This window comes from Symsagittifera roscoffensis, unplaced genomic scaffold (assembly GCF_963678635.1).
Source record: "Symsagittifera roscoffensis unplaced genomic scaffold, txSymRosc1.1 SCAFFOLD_710, whole genome shotgun sequence".
Lineage (NCBI taxonomy): Eukaryota > Metazoa > Xenacoelomorpha > Acoela > Convolutidae > Symsagittifera > Symsagittifera roscoffensis.
Window position 1 is genome coordinate 5,342 of NW_026971370.1, and position 14,468 is coordinate 19,809.

The 14,468-nt window shown below is 32.8% G+C and overlaps 1 protein-coding gene across 1 annotated transcript; it reads right to left on the bottom strand.

Moving 5' to 3' along the window:
* Window positions 1-881: 881 nt before the first annotated feature.
* LOC134856339 (uncharacterized) lies at window positions 882-5,160 on the bottom strand. The gene is made up of 3 exons (XM_063872693.1): window positions 4,879-5,160; window positions 1,771-1,959; window positions 882-1,006 (listed from the first exon to the last, which is right to left on the bottom strand). Exons 1-3 carry the CDS (start codon window positions 5,158-5,160, stop codon window positions 944-946), a joined length of 534 nt encoding a protein of 177 aa, XP_063728763.1. The 3' UTR covers window positions 882-943.
* Window positions 5,161-14,468: the final 9,308 nt, after the last annotated feature.

Below are 14,468 nucleotides of genomic sequence, written 5' to 3' on the forward strand. Positions count from 1 at the left end.
CGTCAAAATTTGGAGGAACTAGAAAGTCTGTAGGCAGCCGTCATTTGAAAACTTTAATCTTTTCCCGAAGGAAGGAAAAGAGGGTTGGGAGATAGTGGCTATTGAACTCTTAATACAGTTGAAACTATGTATATTTATTGATGTGCAGTAAAGTTAAGTACTATACATTTTGAATTGATGCAGTGGAAGTGTCGTGAAGTATATTAAGTAACATAAGATTATTACGTATTATGTATTACATTGTTATTGCATCAAGGTCAAGAGTATAGAGATTGCTGACTAAGCGTGTTGCCATTGGCGCTAGTAATGATAGAGAATTTAAGTTGTTCTTTTTACGTTCTCTTTACGGTAACTTAGACATGCACGTACCTTCAATGAGTGTACCTCTTTTTAAAAAAACCTTCAAAGTTTGTTAAAATTTTGTATGACAGGAAAATATTCACACGAATCTTATGAAAATTTCTAAAATAGGAAATATTTTGTGGAATGATCAACCGAGTTGGTTCAAATATGATAAAGTGGTCAACCAGAATGGGCAAAAAAACTTCTTGAAAAACGGGACTTTTTTATTTAATCTAATCGAAGAATAAACATTGAGCAGCATTAAGCAAAATAAGCAAAAACAAGCTGATTTTCACCCTTTTTGAGGAGATTTTACGTCATCTTGATTTTTTAATGACATTTCACTCTTGATTTCAGCAACAAAAAAATAGTGTACATCAACAAGCTCATTTTGCTACAAACGCATTTTTCTAATCCATCAATTTCCAAGTAGCAGCAATTGTTCAACCTCCAGCTGAAAAAAAGGTAGCTTTAATACGTCTTTCCTTCAAAAAAAATACGGCTTCGGGTAAAAATTAATTTCATACATATTAAAAAAATGTTTTGGCTGGTTTATTTATATACGTCTTCTTTTTCTTCGTTTTTTCTTAAAGTCATACATCTAGTACGTAGGGTGAATTGTGTTTGAAGCGTGGTCTTCTTCGTCTATGATTATCCAGATACCCTAAAAACAAACAGCCGCAATTAAAATGAGTTTTTAATTATCCAAAATTAAACTTTCATTTAAATATTGGATATCTTTTTTGCGGTATTTTGTATTTAACTTTAAAATCAGACGCTATAAACTAGAGTTTTGTGCGATGTTTCAACACTTTTTCTAGCAGTGGTAACTCTATCAGTAATATTTATATCAGTGGTATGCGCAAAAATATTTCTAAGGTTTCGAAAAAAAGTCTAGGGTTTCGAAAAAAAAATATGAAAACTTAACCGACTTTTTTTTCCGAGCTTTTCGTAATTACTAAAAGGACCTTATTTTGTCTAAAATTTTCTGAAGTTTTGAGAACTTTTAAAAAATTATTTGACCAAAAACTTGAATTTTTTCGGCGCGCGTTCTCCCCTCAAATTTAGTTATAGTGGCGCTTGGCGCCAAAGGCGCCTTCAAAATTTTTTGATGTCGGCCAGCCAAAAATGGATCAAAGGGGGACCGATTTAAACCATAAGGGGGTATATATTTTGGAAAATAAGGCAAAAAAATATAATAAAAATTAATAAGAAGTTAAGCACCTCAGGAAAAAATAAACTTTAGGTGTGGTTACCTTGAAAGATCTTGCAAGAGTTTCAGTCCTGCAAAATCTTTAAGATCTTTAAAAGATATGCTTAGCTTTTTTAAGAATCTTGTAAGAATGTTGCAAGGTCTTGCAAGATATAAACCTCCTTGATTGAATAGGAAACATTAGCGTGGCTGCTCAAATAAACAGTTCAGTCAACCTTTGAGTCGTCCAGTGGTATGTTGTACTCTGGAACTGTGTGGTGTGTGGCAATGTGCTCCTCTATCTCGTCCTCAATCAGATCTTCCGGATAGGCACTGGCCGTCCACTGGACCATCAACTTCTTCCTGTTTCCAGGCTCAACCACCATCATACACAGACGAGTTCCACCCTCGAATCCAAACAAGACCTGGAACAATCACTTAGAAACTAAAAAACAAATTAGCAAAGTTTTCTTTTTCAGACTAGATTTTTTCGCAAAAAAGTTGAAAATCAGCAGCAAAAAAAATTAAAGAAATTTTTTTTTGAAATATCGGCATTGTTTTTCTTTAAGGTACGGGGTAAGTTTATTGAGAAAGTTGTATCGGTAAAGTGCTTGCAACACGAATAACGATGAGTTTTTTTAGAGTTTTTATCTAAATTATCTAAAGTTTTATCAACCGCCAATTTATTTGTTTCATAACAAAGAAACTATCAAAAGTGAATCACGATATTTTCGCCACTTTAAAATTTTCAAAAATTGCGAAAATATTTTAAAACACAAATAAAACCAGTTTGCTGGCATCGAAGCGTTACCTCGAAAGATCCGATTGCCTTTTCAGTTCTAAATTAGAAGCCAAACTGTGCACTGGATAGGCGCGCATTTAGTGTCCTTAAACTTGTTCCAAACTGTAAGTGGATTCTACATACAAAAACTTTATGGATTCCCCGCTCAAGCACGTGTAACCCAAATTTTGTCCACACATTAGTTTTCACGCCGATTCCGCAACAAGCGAGTTTAACAAGTTGTTCCGGAATCCGCATATGTCAGCGTGTTCCGCTCATTGTAAGCAGGTTGCGCAAATTTGATTGGATTCCGCCTATATTTTGCGGATTCCAATTACAAAATGCGGATCCGCTTACAATTTGCAGATTCCGTTTACAATTTGCGGATTGCACTTACAGTTGCTGTTTCCGCGACTTTGTCGTTTTACTAAAAACAAATGTTAACATTTGTTTGTGGATTTCATAAACTGTTCCGAATTCAGCAAATTTTGGTCCATATTATTCACATTTTGTAGCGAATTCCAGAAATCCACTAGTTTTGGAGCAGTTTTGAGCAATATATTGTTTTGGTATTTTTCATGGAAACTAAAACAGCAAAGAGTTTTAAACAACTAGCGTTGTTGTGTGTGACGAATCTGTTTTTGGCCTGTGGCTGAATCGGCTTATAATTGATAAAATACAATGTTTGGCCTCGTAATTTATGGAGTAGTGTTTGTTTTAAAATGCCGATGAAAGTTTTGACAAAAATAAGTAAAAGTAATGCAAAAAAAAACGTGATCCCCCATGTAAAGTACAAATTCATATCATTCGCAAACAGCAAAATATTAAATATCCCAAACAGAAGACTCATTTCATTTTGGAACAATCATAAGACAAATTAAATCGCCCACGGGTGAATAGCATAAAATTAATAGCGTAATAACGGTCTCAGACTTTAAACCAGCATAGTTTTACAAAAAATGAGAACAATTGAACTATCTTTTTCAGTTTGGATTTTAAGCTTCATGCAAAAATATGTGTCGGATGATGAAAAACACCCGCGGATGTTTTTCAAAAACTGAAAAACAAACGTAAAAAAAAATTTTAGTGGGGCAACTTAGAATTTTGAGTGGGAGATTTTCGAGCTCTTACAATTTAGCACAAGAAAATACATGTAATTTTCATTAAAAAAATAGTTTATGCATGTTACTAAACAGAATAAAATAATTGAAAACAACGAAGAAGCCCAAACATCAGAGCAAAGCCCAACATAATCCGGTTGCATTACAGGCCCATTAAAAAAAGTTTGTTAGGAAAACTGAAAAAAAAACTTAAAAGAGTTTTTTTTTATTTGGTTCTTCATTTTATCTAGCGATGATAAGATTAAAGGGATGTTTTTAGCGTCGTATATCCTTATAATGAGACTAATTGACTAGCTTCAATTCAATTTAGAAAGTTTTTATTTCGACGATTACGCATGTTATGAAAACACAATATACCAAGCGTTACTTATCCTAAATTGCTCAAAAAAGCCCTTCACAAATCCTCATAACTTAACGCTTAACGAAAAATGATCAGTGAATTGATTTTAAGCTCCAGACAGTAATATGCTGTCAAAAGATGACTGAATTAAAAAAACAAAACAGGCAAAAATTATTCAAGTAAGAAATCAATTTTGAAAAAAATATATTTTATTATAAACTTCAAAAAAAAACTTTTTGCAATTTTTTGCCTGCTAAATTTCTTATAGTCTTTTTTAGAATTTTTTAAGAAAATTAATTAGATTTAAAAAAAATCAAGACAAAACGGTTTTTATAGTTACAAAAATGTTAGTCTCAATTTTCAATTTTCCAACACTGTTAAAGTTAAAATCTCTTAGCAAACTTCGTCTAATTTAGTCTGAAAAACGAAAATAATCAGGCAGTTTTTTTTATTTGAATTTTTGATATTTTTTGAATGCGAACCACCATCAATAGAGCTTTTAGATGACTCTACCCTTGACCTCTACAAGTTTAGCTTGAGTAGTTGAAACTGGCGGGGCAAATTTATAAAAAACCGACATAGTTCCTTTCCACTCTTCGAGGACGAGGGCCGACCTTTTACTAGACTCGACAAACTAATTTGATTGACAGATGCAATGACGTCGTTTAGTTTAGATAGCATTGCTCAGCAAAGTTTCGTTTGTTCTAACCGTTTCCTTTTTCAATCTTCCATTAATTTTAACTCATCTTAACTGAAATATTGCATTGTGGTTCGGTAAAAGGTCGGTTTCGTAAAAAGTTGGGCGGTTAAAGACCTAGCCCCTTCGAGAACAGGCCGGAGCAAAAAAAAGTACAGCAGTATGAACGGAGTGCGGTCTGTATTTAGACAACCGCGTATTCATGCTCGTCAGTAAGCAGACAAACACTATGTTAACCAATCAGAATCGAGATGAGAAATCAAACTTACGAAATAAATAATGTTTAACTATCAATTTCTTCCTTGTCTCGATTCTGATTGGTTAATATAGTATTTGTCTGCTTACTGACTAGTAAGAAAACGGTGTTGTCTAAATACTGCTAAGTAACCGGCATGTACTACTCACTTGTAGGACCATATCGTGCAGTGTCCTGTGTTCTGTGGTGTGGCATATGAACACCACATCCACGCCACTCTTGTGGGCAAATCCCAGTTTGAACATGCCGGGCGAGTGAGGCAGCAGTTTGGTCGTCTCGTCTATCGTGTGCCAATCACTTCCAATGCCCTCAACTGCCTCGGCCGCCTGTCTGCAGTGAACAAAAATGACGTCAATGCAGAGAACAAAAAAATGACATCTTACATGTGAACATAGAATGACGTCATAGCAGTGAACAAAAATTGACGTCATAGCAGTGAACTAAAAATGACATCATTGCAGTGAACAGAAAATGACGTCATAGTAGTGAACTAAAAATGACGACGTCTTAGAAGTGAACAAAGAATGACGTCATGGCAGTGAACAAAGAATGACGTCATAGCAGTGAGAAAAAAATGACGTCATTGCAGTGAGCATAAAAATGACATCATTGCAGTGAACAGAAAATGACGTCATAGTAGTGAACTAAAAATGACGACGTCTTAGAAGTGAACAAAGAATGACGTCATGGCAGTGAACAAAGAATGACGTCATAGCAGTGAATAAAAAAGGCGTCATAGCAGTGAGCAAAAAATGACATCATAGCTGTGAGAAGAAAATGACGTCATTGCAGTGAACAAAAATGACGTCATAGCAGTGAACAAAAATGACGTCATTGCAGTGAACAAAAATTGTCATCCTAGCAGTGAACAAAAAATGACGTCATAGCAAGGAGCAAAAAGTGACCTCAGTAAAGAAAACAAATTTGTGATTTTTCCCCAACACAAGGTGTTAAAGATCACCAAACTCAGTTTTTCTATTTAGGCAGGATCAATTACCACAAAGTATTATATGAAGTCTTAGTAGTATATGAAGCATTTTAAAGAGTGATAACTTTTCCAGTGTTCAGAGAAGAAAACTGAAATAATTTTACAGATCAGTTAACTGGCGAGATTAATTTTTTGAAGTATTGGTTGATTGACTGGTGGCGTCCACGATCTGTTATTGACAATAACACTATTCTTTAAAATATTATCTTACATTTTGCAACTAAAAACCGATTCAACAAAAGCAAATACTCCTTATCTCATTAAACATCAAACAAATGTAGCCACAAACACTGATTTAAACTCAATTATTTGGGGAACCGCTCATGCGCGAAGGACCGAAAGCGTGAAATTTTGACGGCCAATTAGAAATCATTATAACAAAAATCGATGAAAGTAAGCAATAAAATCAGCCGTTTTTGGACAGGTGAAGTTCTTGCGCGTTTGGTCCTTTTCCCTTGCTCATAAAAATGGACCCTGCATTATTCCGGTCGTGTCGACTGTACGCGCAGTAAAGTAAACGATTGCGAGTTGCCAATATCACATTTGAAATTAATTTTCAAACTTTGCGAGTTGTTTCGGTATCCTTTTTAAACTAGTCATTTTGAGCAATTTCAGCAACTAAGTTTTTTAGGTTGTAGTCCTCCTTTAGACATAATCTCGTCAAAATAACCTGATCCATCTCACACTCAAGAAAACGGACCGCAGAACACATTTGCTGTTTTTTAACCTTGAACTTTTTTTTAAATTGCTAGTTTTCAACTGCCGACATCTTTACAAAAAATATTGCCTGCATTTATCATATCTTTTTAGTGTTAAACTCAGCGCTTTGCTATCTAGCCGACGGTATGAGAAGATCCTGTCAAAATCTACAATTTAGTAAGAACGAATTTTATTCAACTTAGGAAAACTAAACTAAGCAAAATCTATTTTTTGTATTGAAATATTGGACTTTTGACAGTGTTTTTTGTGATTCCATAAAAACCTCCGCACCACAAAATTTTAGCAATGAAAACAATTATCGACATATTGAAATTGAAAAAATAATAATAAAAAATTTGATTTGAAAATTTTCAAAAAACATTTGTGGTGCGGAGGTTTTCATGGAATCACGAAAATACTGTCAAAAGAAACATTTCGCTATAGACAGTAGTGTTTTTGTGATTCCATGAAAACCTCCGAAGCATAAAAATTTTTTGAAAGCTGTTAAATTAAATATTTAGCTAATATTATCTGCAGGGGTGGATCTAGGATTTTCTCGAAGGAAGCAAGCACACACACACACACACACACACACACACACACACACACATTTCCCACCCCATGTCCCACTTCCCGTAAAAGTGAATGGAGTTATTGCAGGGGCAAGTGTTTGTAAACTTGGGGGAGGTAGAAGAGGATGGGGCTGAAATTGGAATAAGAATCTTTGAACAGACAAACCAAAACAAACAAAAATAGCCGGTTACTGTGCAAGTAGCCCAGAATGTTCCGACCAGTCTTAAAAAAATACAAAAATGGTTTCTCAAAGTGGTGTCGTTTTTTTTTCTGCATGTTGTGATAAAAAAAATCTAAACAGAAAGATAGAACTTAGGCATATTTGAGAGTCATAGTAAAATAGGTCAATTGGAACACAATTTTTAAAGAAAAATGACTAGAAAAACGAAAAAAAAAATCAAATCTTGTTGCGACTAATAACTTATTAGCTCGAAATTAGACAAAAAATCAAAAATTTCAAACCGGTTTTTCTCGAAACTGTGAAAAAATTTTTGAAACTTTCTAAAGTAATTCAAATGACGACTGAAAGGGCTTCAATATGATATATCACTCAACCCCGTCCAGCAATTATTTGTGGTAGCTGATTTTGCGTGGAAAACAAAAAGAAACAAAAACACGCCCGAATACAAAGTTAGTCCCCATTTTCAATGGTCGGAACAATAGAGATTTTCTGAGCCAAAATAAATCTCATTTTATTTAATTTAATGTGAGTTAAAACAAAGCAACTTTCAAGCTGTGAAAATACTCCATTGTGTATGAAAACTCTAATGACCAATGTTTTTTTTTAAAAAAACGGCCAATAATCCATTATGATTAGTTTTGTTTGATTAAAAGGTTTTTTTATGGATTTGAGAAAAATTAAGATTATACTTCATTTTTAATCTATTAATAATCGAATAATTTTAAAATTTAAAGAGAATGAGAATCAAAATCCAAAAACAGCAATTATCATCACTAAAACTCCAGTGCGAGCGAGGTTCATTCAACAAAATAGCCAAAGTATCATGATTTTATAGTCTAAAGGTAACGAAGGTGACCGAGCAAGTTCTTATTTTGTGCAGACTGCAAAAATAATAACTATCTCTGTTTTTTTTTCACTAATTTTAGTAAAATTGAAATTAAAAAAAAAATAAAAAACAGCATTGGGCCATTACTAAATCTGTACTGTTACAGTGCTACAACATATATCTCTAATCTCATCTCTGGTCAGAATTAGAGTGGCAATGTACGGAGTGTTAGCCATATTGGAATTTCACTGAACCATTAAAGGAACAGTACTATTTTGTAATGCAAGACGAATCCGGGGGTAAAAAAATTAAGACTGCTTGTTTGAATCGTCTCATCAATTTTTTCAGTCTGAAAGTTTTTGAGGAGATTGTACCGAAAGTAATTCTTGACACGTCAAGCTCGGTGTAAATTGGTGCCAAATACAAAAAAAAAATATTTTACGCGTCTGAATAAATGAAGGCTCTGTTTTGGGACCAGTTTGCGAAAAAAGATGAATGAAACTTTTGTTTGAATGAAGGAACCGAATTCCTCGCAGGTCTCGATAGGGAGCGTTCGCTCGCTTGTTTCTAATCAAATCTTTCTCGGCCTATTTAAAAAGAAGAATTTTTAAAATCAAGTTAAATCGCTCAGAGCAGACAAATTCTTGTGCTAGTTGCAAATGATTTTCATATAAAATTTTCTTGTTCCAAACAAGTTCTCAATATCTGCAAATTTGAACTCAATACTCATTATTAATTATATTTACTGGTGACGTCCTTTCGGGTGAAGTGAGTTTTGACCCCATGGGATTGAAATTGACCCTGAAGATGACCTCGTCTGACACAAAGACTTCGCACGCTTTTTGCCAGTCGATGATTTGCAATTGACAGATGACGTCATCTTTTGTGATTTGAGAACAAATATTTAGTAAATTTCAAATTTTCTAGTTTTATTATAAATTTAAACTCTTTGTTGATGCGCAAACGTCTTTGAAAAACTATTTTAAACTCAATAACTTAGGTTTTGAGGAATTTATTGAAGAAAACTGGAACCTATTAAGCAGTTTCCACTGTACGCGCATAAAATAAGTTTTTTTTTTCTATAATTTTTAAAAGAACAGTTGATGCATTTTTTAGCTAAGAGTTAATGAATTTTTTAGCTGCTAAGAACTGAAGACTTCATAATATGAGTGGCGGAATTTTTGAAAACGCTACTGCAGGCGCGATTTAATCTAAACTCTAAAAGTACAAATTAGGATCTAAATTTCAAAGAGACTGGAGGTCTTTGAGAATCAAATGCTAGTTAGATGCTAGGTGAAAGTGCTGTCACAAAAGCAATTACGTCACGTCTCCGATTCTATTTGATAGTCCCAGTTCAAAATTACAGTAATCGAATAGAGCAGCTTTGGGTCTGCGCCGAGTAATCGCAAACAGCGTCATTGAAATGTTCGTCAATTTATGTTTTAAGCATCCAGAATTGACCTTTGCGACCTTTTTCACCCGGCTTGACCTCAACAAGAAAAAAAGTAGTCATAAAATTTCATTTATTGAGCCTATGAAAAAAAAGGCTAGTCTAACAATTTCATACGATAAAAATTGTATAGTCCTCATTTTTCCGCAAAATGGCCCTCATTTTTTTCGCAAAATGGCCCTCGTTTTTTGCAAAATCGTTTCGAGGCACAAACAAACGTTTTTCAAAAAGTTGGAGTTTTTTGTCTTTAACTAGTCCTAGCGCAGTGTTTTCACAAAAAATCATATTGCGTTTAAACATTTTAAAATCAATTTTTGTTGCAGCCATAAATCAGTATGTGTGTTTTGTGTGATTTTTTTCTGTTGAGTAAAATAATATTAGAGACTGTCAAAAAACAGGCAACAAAAACAAGCTAGTTATTCAATCTCATATCATGGATAAAACATTGATCGTAAAATTATCAGACAATTTTCTAGGCAAACACTATATTTTAGAATTAGATATTCGCACCATGTCTCAAAATCTGGCTTACATTGATTATTTCTTATAATTTATAGAAGATTTTATAGACAATTTTATAGAACTTGTGTCGACACTTTTCTTGATTCGTTACCTAAGTTTTTGCTCAAAATCATTTTTACAATGATATTTATATTTCTACGATTTAATGCATGTTTTCGAGCTCAAAAACTGATTTAAACTGACCATTTTCTTAATTTGTTAGATTAATTTTTGCTTAAATTGATTGAAAATAGACTTTTTAGACACTACAATTGATTTACTTAGAGGTCTTTAAAATAGATTAAAATGGATTTTGGCAAAATTCGAATGGATTTTAGTGAATCGGAAAATTGACCAAATTGATTTAAGTTGTTTTTTTTTAGACAATTAAATTGACCAGACAATTAAATTTAGACAATTTAAGTTGATTCAAATACCATATCAGTTCCTGAAATGTACATTTTTAATCAATTTGGATTGATTTAAAACCGTTTCAAAATCAATATAAATCATATCGCACCAATTTTTTTTAGTGCGGGTAAGCTCAAAACTTTTGTGGCATTTTTTCAAATTGGTACCAAAAGCTTAATTATCAAGCTTTAAAATATCCGGGCCAATTATATTACCTTTTCCGATTGTGCTATTTTCTCATTAATCACAGTGTTTTGGAAACGTTCCTGGCAAAGCTTGCTTTTGACGCTCTTTAAGAATCTGGCAAAAAACGGGTAATCATAATGGCGCCAAATTTTCCTCTTGCATTGACGAAAAACAGATTCAAATTCTCTAAGTTTTGCTTAACGCAACGGAAAAAAGTCAAAGTAAACGCAAGACCGAATGGTGTAATAATCAAACTTCAGTCAGACAACAAAGTTGCTACATACTGACTAAAGCAACAAGTAAAGCTTTTTACTCATTAGTAAGTTTTAATTGCAACGAAAAAGCAAGGTTAGATTAAACGATACGTTTTGAGCTCAGAAGCCAGTTAGTCCAGATACAAATTTGATCGACAAAAACAAATTTTTTAGCTCCCATGCTACAGATTGACTCTGTTAAGAAAACTCTGTTTCACTGAATTTTTACAAACTTGTCTGCTGTTTTTTGATGCATAGAATTTCATAAATAGTTTAGTAAAGCCCGGTATGCAAATTTTGGCCCGGTATGCAAGTTCTCATTAAAAAGTCACATTTTAAGCTTCTTTTTTTTAAGCTCAAAACACACCTGTGCAGTATGTTTGCCTGTCATAATTGCCTGTCCGATACTAGTGCAATAATTGAATCACTAGTACAATACATGAACTACGAGTTGAATGTTTGAAACACTAGCGCAATTTTTTTTGAACCAGCAAGGCACTAATTTTACTAGAACAATAAAACAAAACGAGTTCGACTGTAAAAATCACGAGGTATCAAGCATTTTTTTAAATGTGTGTTTTGTTCATTATTTTGATACTAGATAAACAAAAATCTATACTGCTTCTCGTAATTTTTTTCACATCTTTCACATCTGCGTATTTGAATTTCGTTGCACAATTTCTCGATGCATGCAAATTACAGCTGTTCCTTATCTACTAGTTTTCAAACGATGAGAGATAAGAATTAACAAACTTGATGCATAACATTAACTTTCGACTGCTATTTCAGTAACAAATCAAAATATTTTGTAGTGCGCCGTGGCTGATTTTCAACTGAGCGATCAAAATCATTGGGTTAAGCAAAAAACAGAAGATTACACGTCCCGGTAATATAATTAAAGATGCAAAGATGACTAGCGTCAGAAGCTGCACAGTCGAAAAAATTGAGTGTTAAGCAAAGAAAGTCTGACTTTTTTAAATTTAACGTAAAGTAAAATTTTTAACGTTTAAGTAACATTTTACTACAAAAAAATTAATGTACTGTATTCTAAACATGTTATATACACAAGCTGCAAAATAAACACACCTTCAAACTTTTTGCCTCCAATTTTAAGGGAAATTCGGCGGAAAAAAAACAAAGTAGCCCATAGCACTACTCGTGTGCATATGCAGATACAAACAAATTTCACGGCCGAGAAATTGCTACCTTAGGGGAAGTTTGTTACAGACAAATCATTACACGCCCTAATTTTTGTTCCGACTTTCGATACGAAAGTAACGGAATATTTGTGCTCGGGGTAGGTTTTTTTTTCTTCAGACAAATTTCGACTTTTTAACTAGCCGTTTTTGACGGAATTTTTTTATATCATTCAAAAGGTATTGTTGTCCTGAGCTTAAATTTGAAAAGATATTTCACTGTGATTGTTTTTTTCGTAAAGTTATGAGGGTTTAAAGATTGCCATTTTAGCCTTTTTGACCAATTTGGGACAATTAACGCGCGATATAATTCGCGCTATTAACGCGTAAGCGGAGATTTAATCCGTCTTATAAATCGTTCCAAATTGGTTGAAAGAAGCTTATTTGCCATAATTGATTTGTTACACGGAACGAAATCTATCTTTTTATACGTTATATGGCGTGTGGGGTGATGGTTTTTATTAAAAATTTCAAATTTTAGAAAAAAAAATTCATTTTTTTTAATTTCATTTATTTTTTTAATGTTATTACTGCTGCTCAATAAACCTTTAAAGGCAGTCGGAACATTCAGGGCTTCGCCCTGATACGAGCTATCTTATTTTTATATGTATACATATTGAAATGAAAAGATTTGATTCAACAAATGCTTAAATTCATTTTTTCGGTTAAAAAATGTTTTTTTTTTAAGTTAGATTTTAGTGATAATTGCGAGGGCAGTGCTTTCTGTCAGAGCAACGAGTACAAGAGTGGTGCAACTATTGAGTACTACATTTTCCCCTTTTGATCACAGAATTCATCGGTTTTTTTTTGTTAGAAAACTCCTGGTTATTTTTTGAGTGTTTAGTGAAGATGTAACGCACTTATTTGTGAGATTCGAGTCTGAGCAGAAGCTGTTTTCTTATAAAACTTGTAATTTTCGTTTTTCTGCTAATTTTCTTCGGCTATCTTTTGGCAGCAACGTTTTTTTTTATTTAAGAGTTTACAAAAATTGGTCATTTTGAAATGATCCTGTATTGATGCGTGCACTTTTATTCTAGACTACTTTGCACAGCTTTGTAAGTTTTTATAATTCTGTGCGATTTAGGAGTGTTTTTTTGCAGTCATCAGAAATTAGTTTTTGAAGCCTTGTCTATAGCCATCTAAATTGATTGTTCCCTCGATTACAAAAAAAAATCAAAAACGACTATCAATGTTTTAATTTTGCCAACTGAGTTTTCACGAGATGAAATTATAAAAGCAAATAGGTTGGTCAATTCTACTTTTAACAATTTTGCGGTTTTTTGATGAAAAAATAGGTCCAACGTTGCGGTTTTTTGCAATATATTTTTTGAGAATGTAGTGCACATAGCATTTATAGCATTATATTCAACCTATCGTTCCAATAGAAACTGACCTTAACGCTTGTCCGCTTTTAAGATGAAACAGCATCCACTTTTTGAATCAATATATTTCTTAGTTGGCCCAAAACTATGATGTTCAATTCTACGTTTATTTCAATTATTTTTGAAGAAGTTTGGTATAATCCACATTTAGTTTTTTAAAACTGAATGACTGCAGCGTTTAGTATTTAATATATCATCTTTTCTTCTGAAGAAAAGTTCAAATTCAACCGTCTAAATAATTAAAAATAATCCTGGCTCGACACAATTTGCTTTTCATATAGGTTTTTTTTCATAGAAAAAAAAAGAATCATACACTTGCATGTCATTCCATAGAAGAAAAAAAATCGTATTAAAAAAGCATGAGTAGCTTTTTAACATTATTATAATTGCTGGTCTGGCACTTTTTTCAAAACAAGAATTGTATACCAACTATTTTTTTTGCACAAATTTAAGCCAATGATTTCATTCGTGATTTTTGTGTTTGCCTTCAAACACAACAATCAAAAACTTTCTGAAATGAGAACAACCAATAGGTTAAATGGCAATAACTTTGCACTGTTACACACATATTGAGATATGCTAAGTAAGATAGACTACTTTATTTCGCACAGTATTATGACAAAAAGTTAATTTTTTATTCTGACTATTAAGCTTTCAATTTAAAAATTCAGAATTTGAAAACTGTGGGGTGTTTTGAACAAACTTAGGTTTATGTTACATCTTACGCAAAAACACTGTACTGACTGCGCAGTTAACATAAGAATTCATTTTTGATAATTTTATATAAAAAGACTGTTTGGACTACGTCATAGGCAGTTTTTTTTGTCAGAAAAAAATGCTCATGATACAGTTTTTATAAATTGAATTTATACAAAAACAAAACATTTTCCCAAGCGAAACAAAATCAAATTTTTGAAAAAAAAGGTTCGCAGTTAGAAAAAAAACAGCATAAAATTTACTCAAAAATTGTATAAAATTAACTTAAAAGAATTTCAGAATTAAGTTTGTCTGGACAAAAATGCTTATCAAACAATTTATAGATGAAATTTTTTGACAAGCAATGTTTAAAAGACTATATTGTTTCAAAATCCC

What these genes read in the sequence shown, in the direction of transcription:
- LOC134856339 (XM_063872693.1), bottom strand. Translation starts at nt 5,160, where the DNA reads ATGACGTCAATTTTTGTTCACTGCTATGACGTCATTCTATGTTCACAT. An exon ending in TGCACGATATGGTCCTACAA is followed by an intron (nt 1,960 to 4,878) that starts GTGAGTAGTACA and finishes TGATTGTTCCAG; the next exon opens with GTCTTGTTTGGATTCGAGGG. An exon ending in TACCACTGGACGACTCAAAG is followed by an intron (nt 1,007 to 1,770) that starts GTTGACTGAACT and finishes GTTTGTTTTTAG; the next exon opens with GGTATCTGGATAATCATAGA.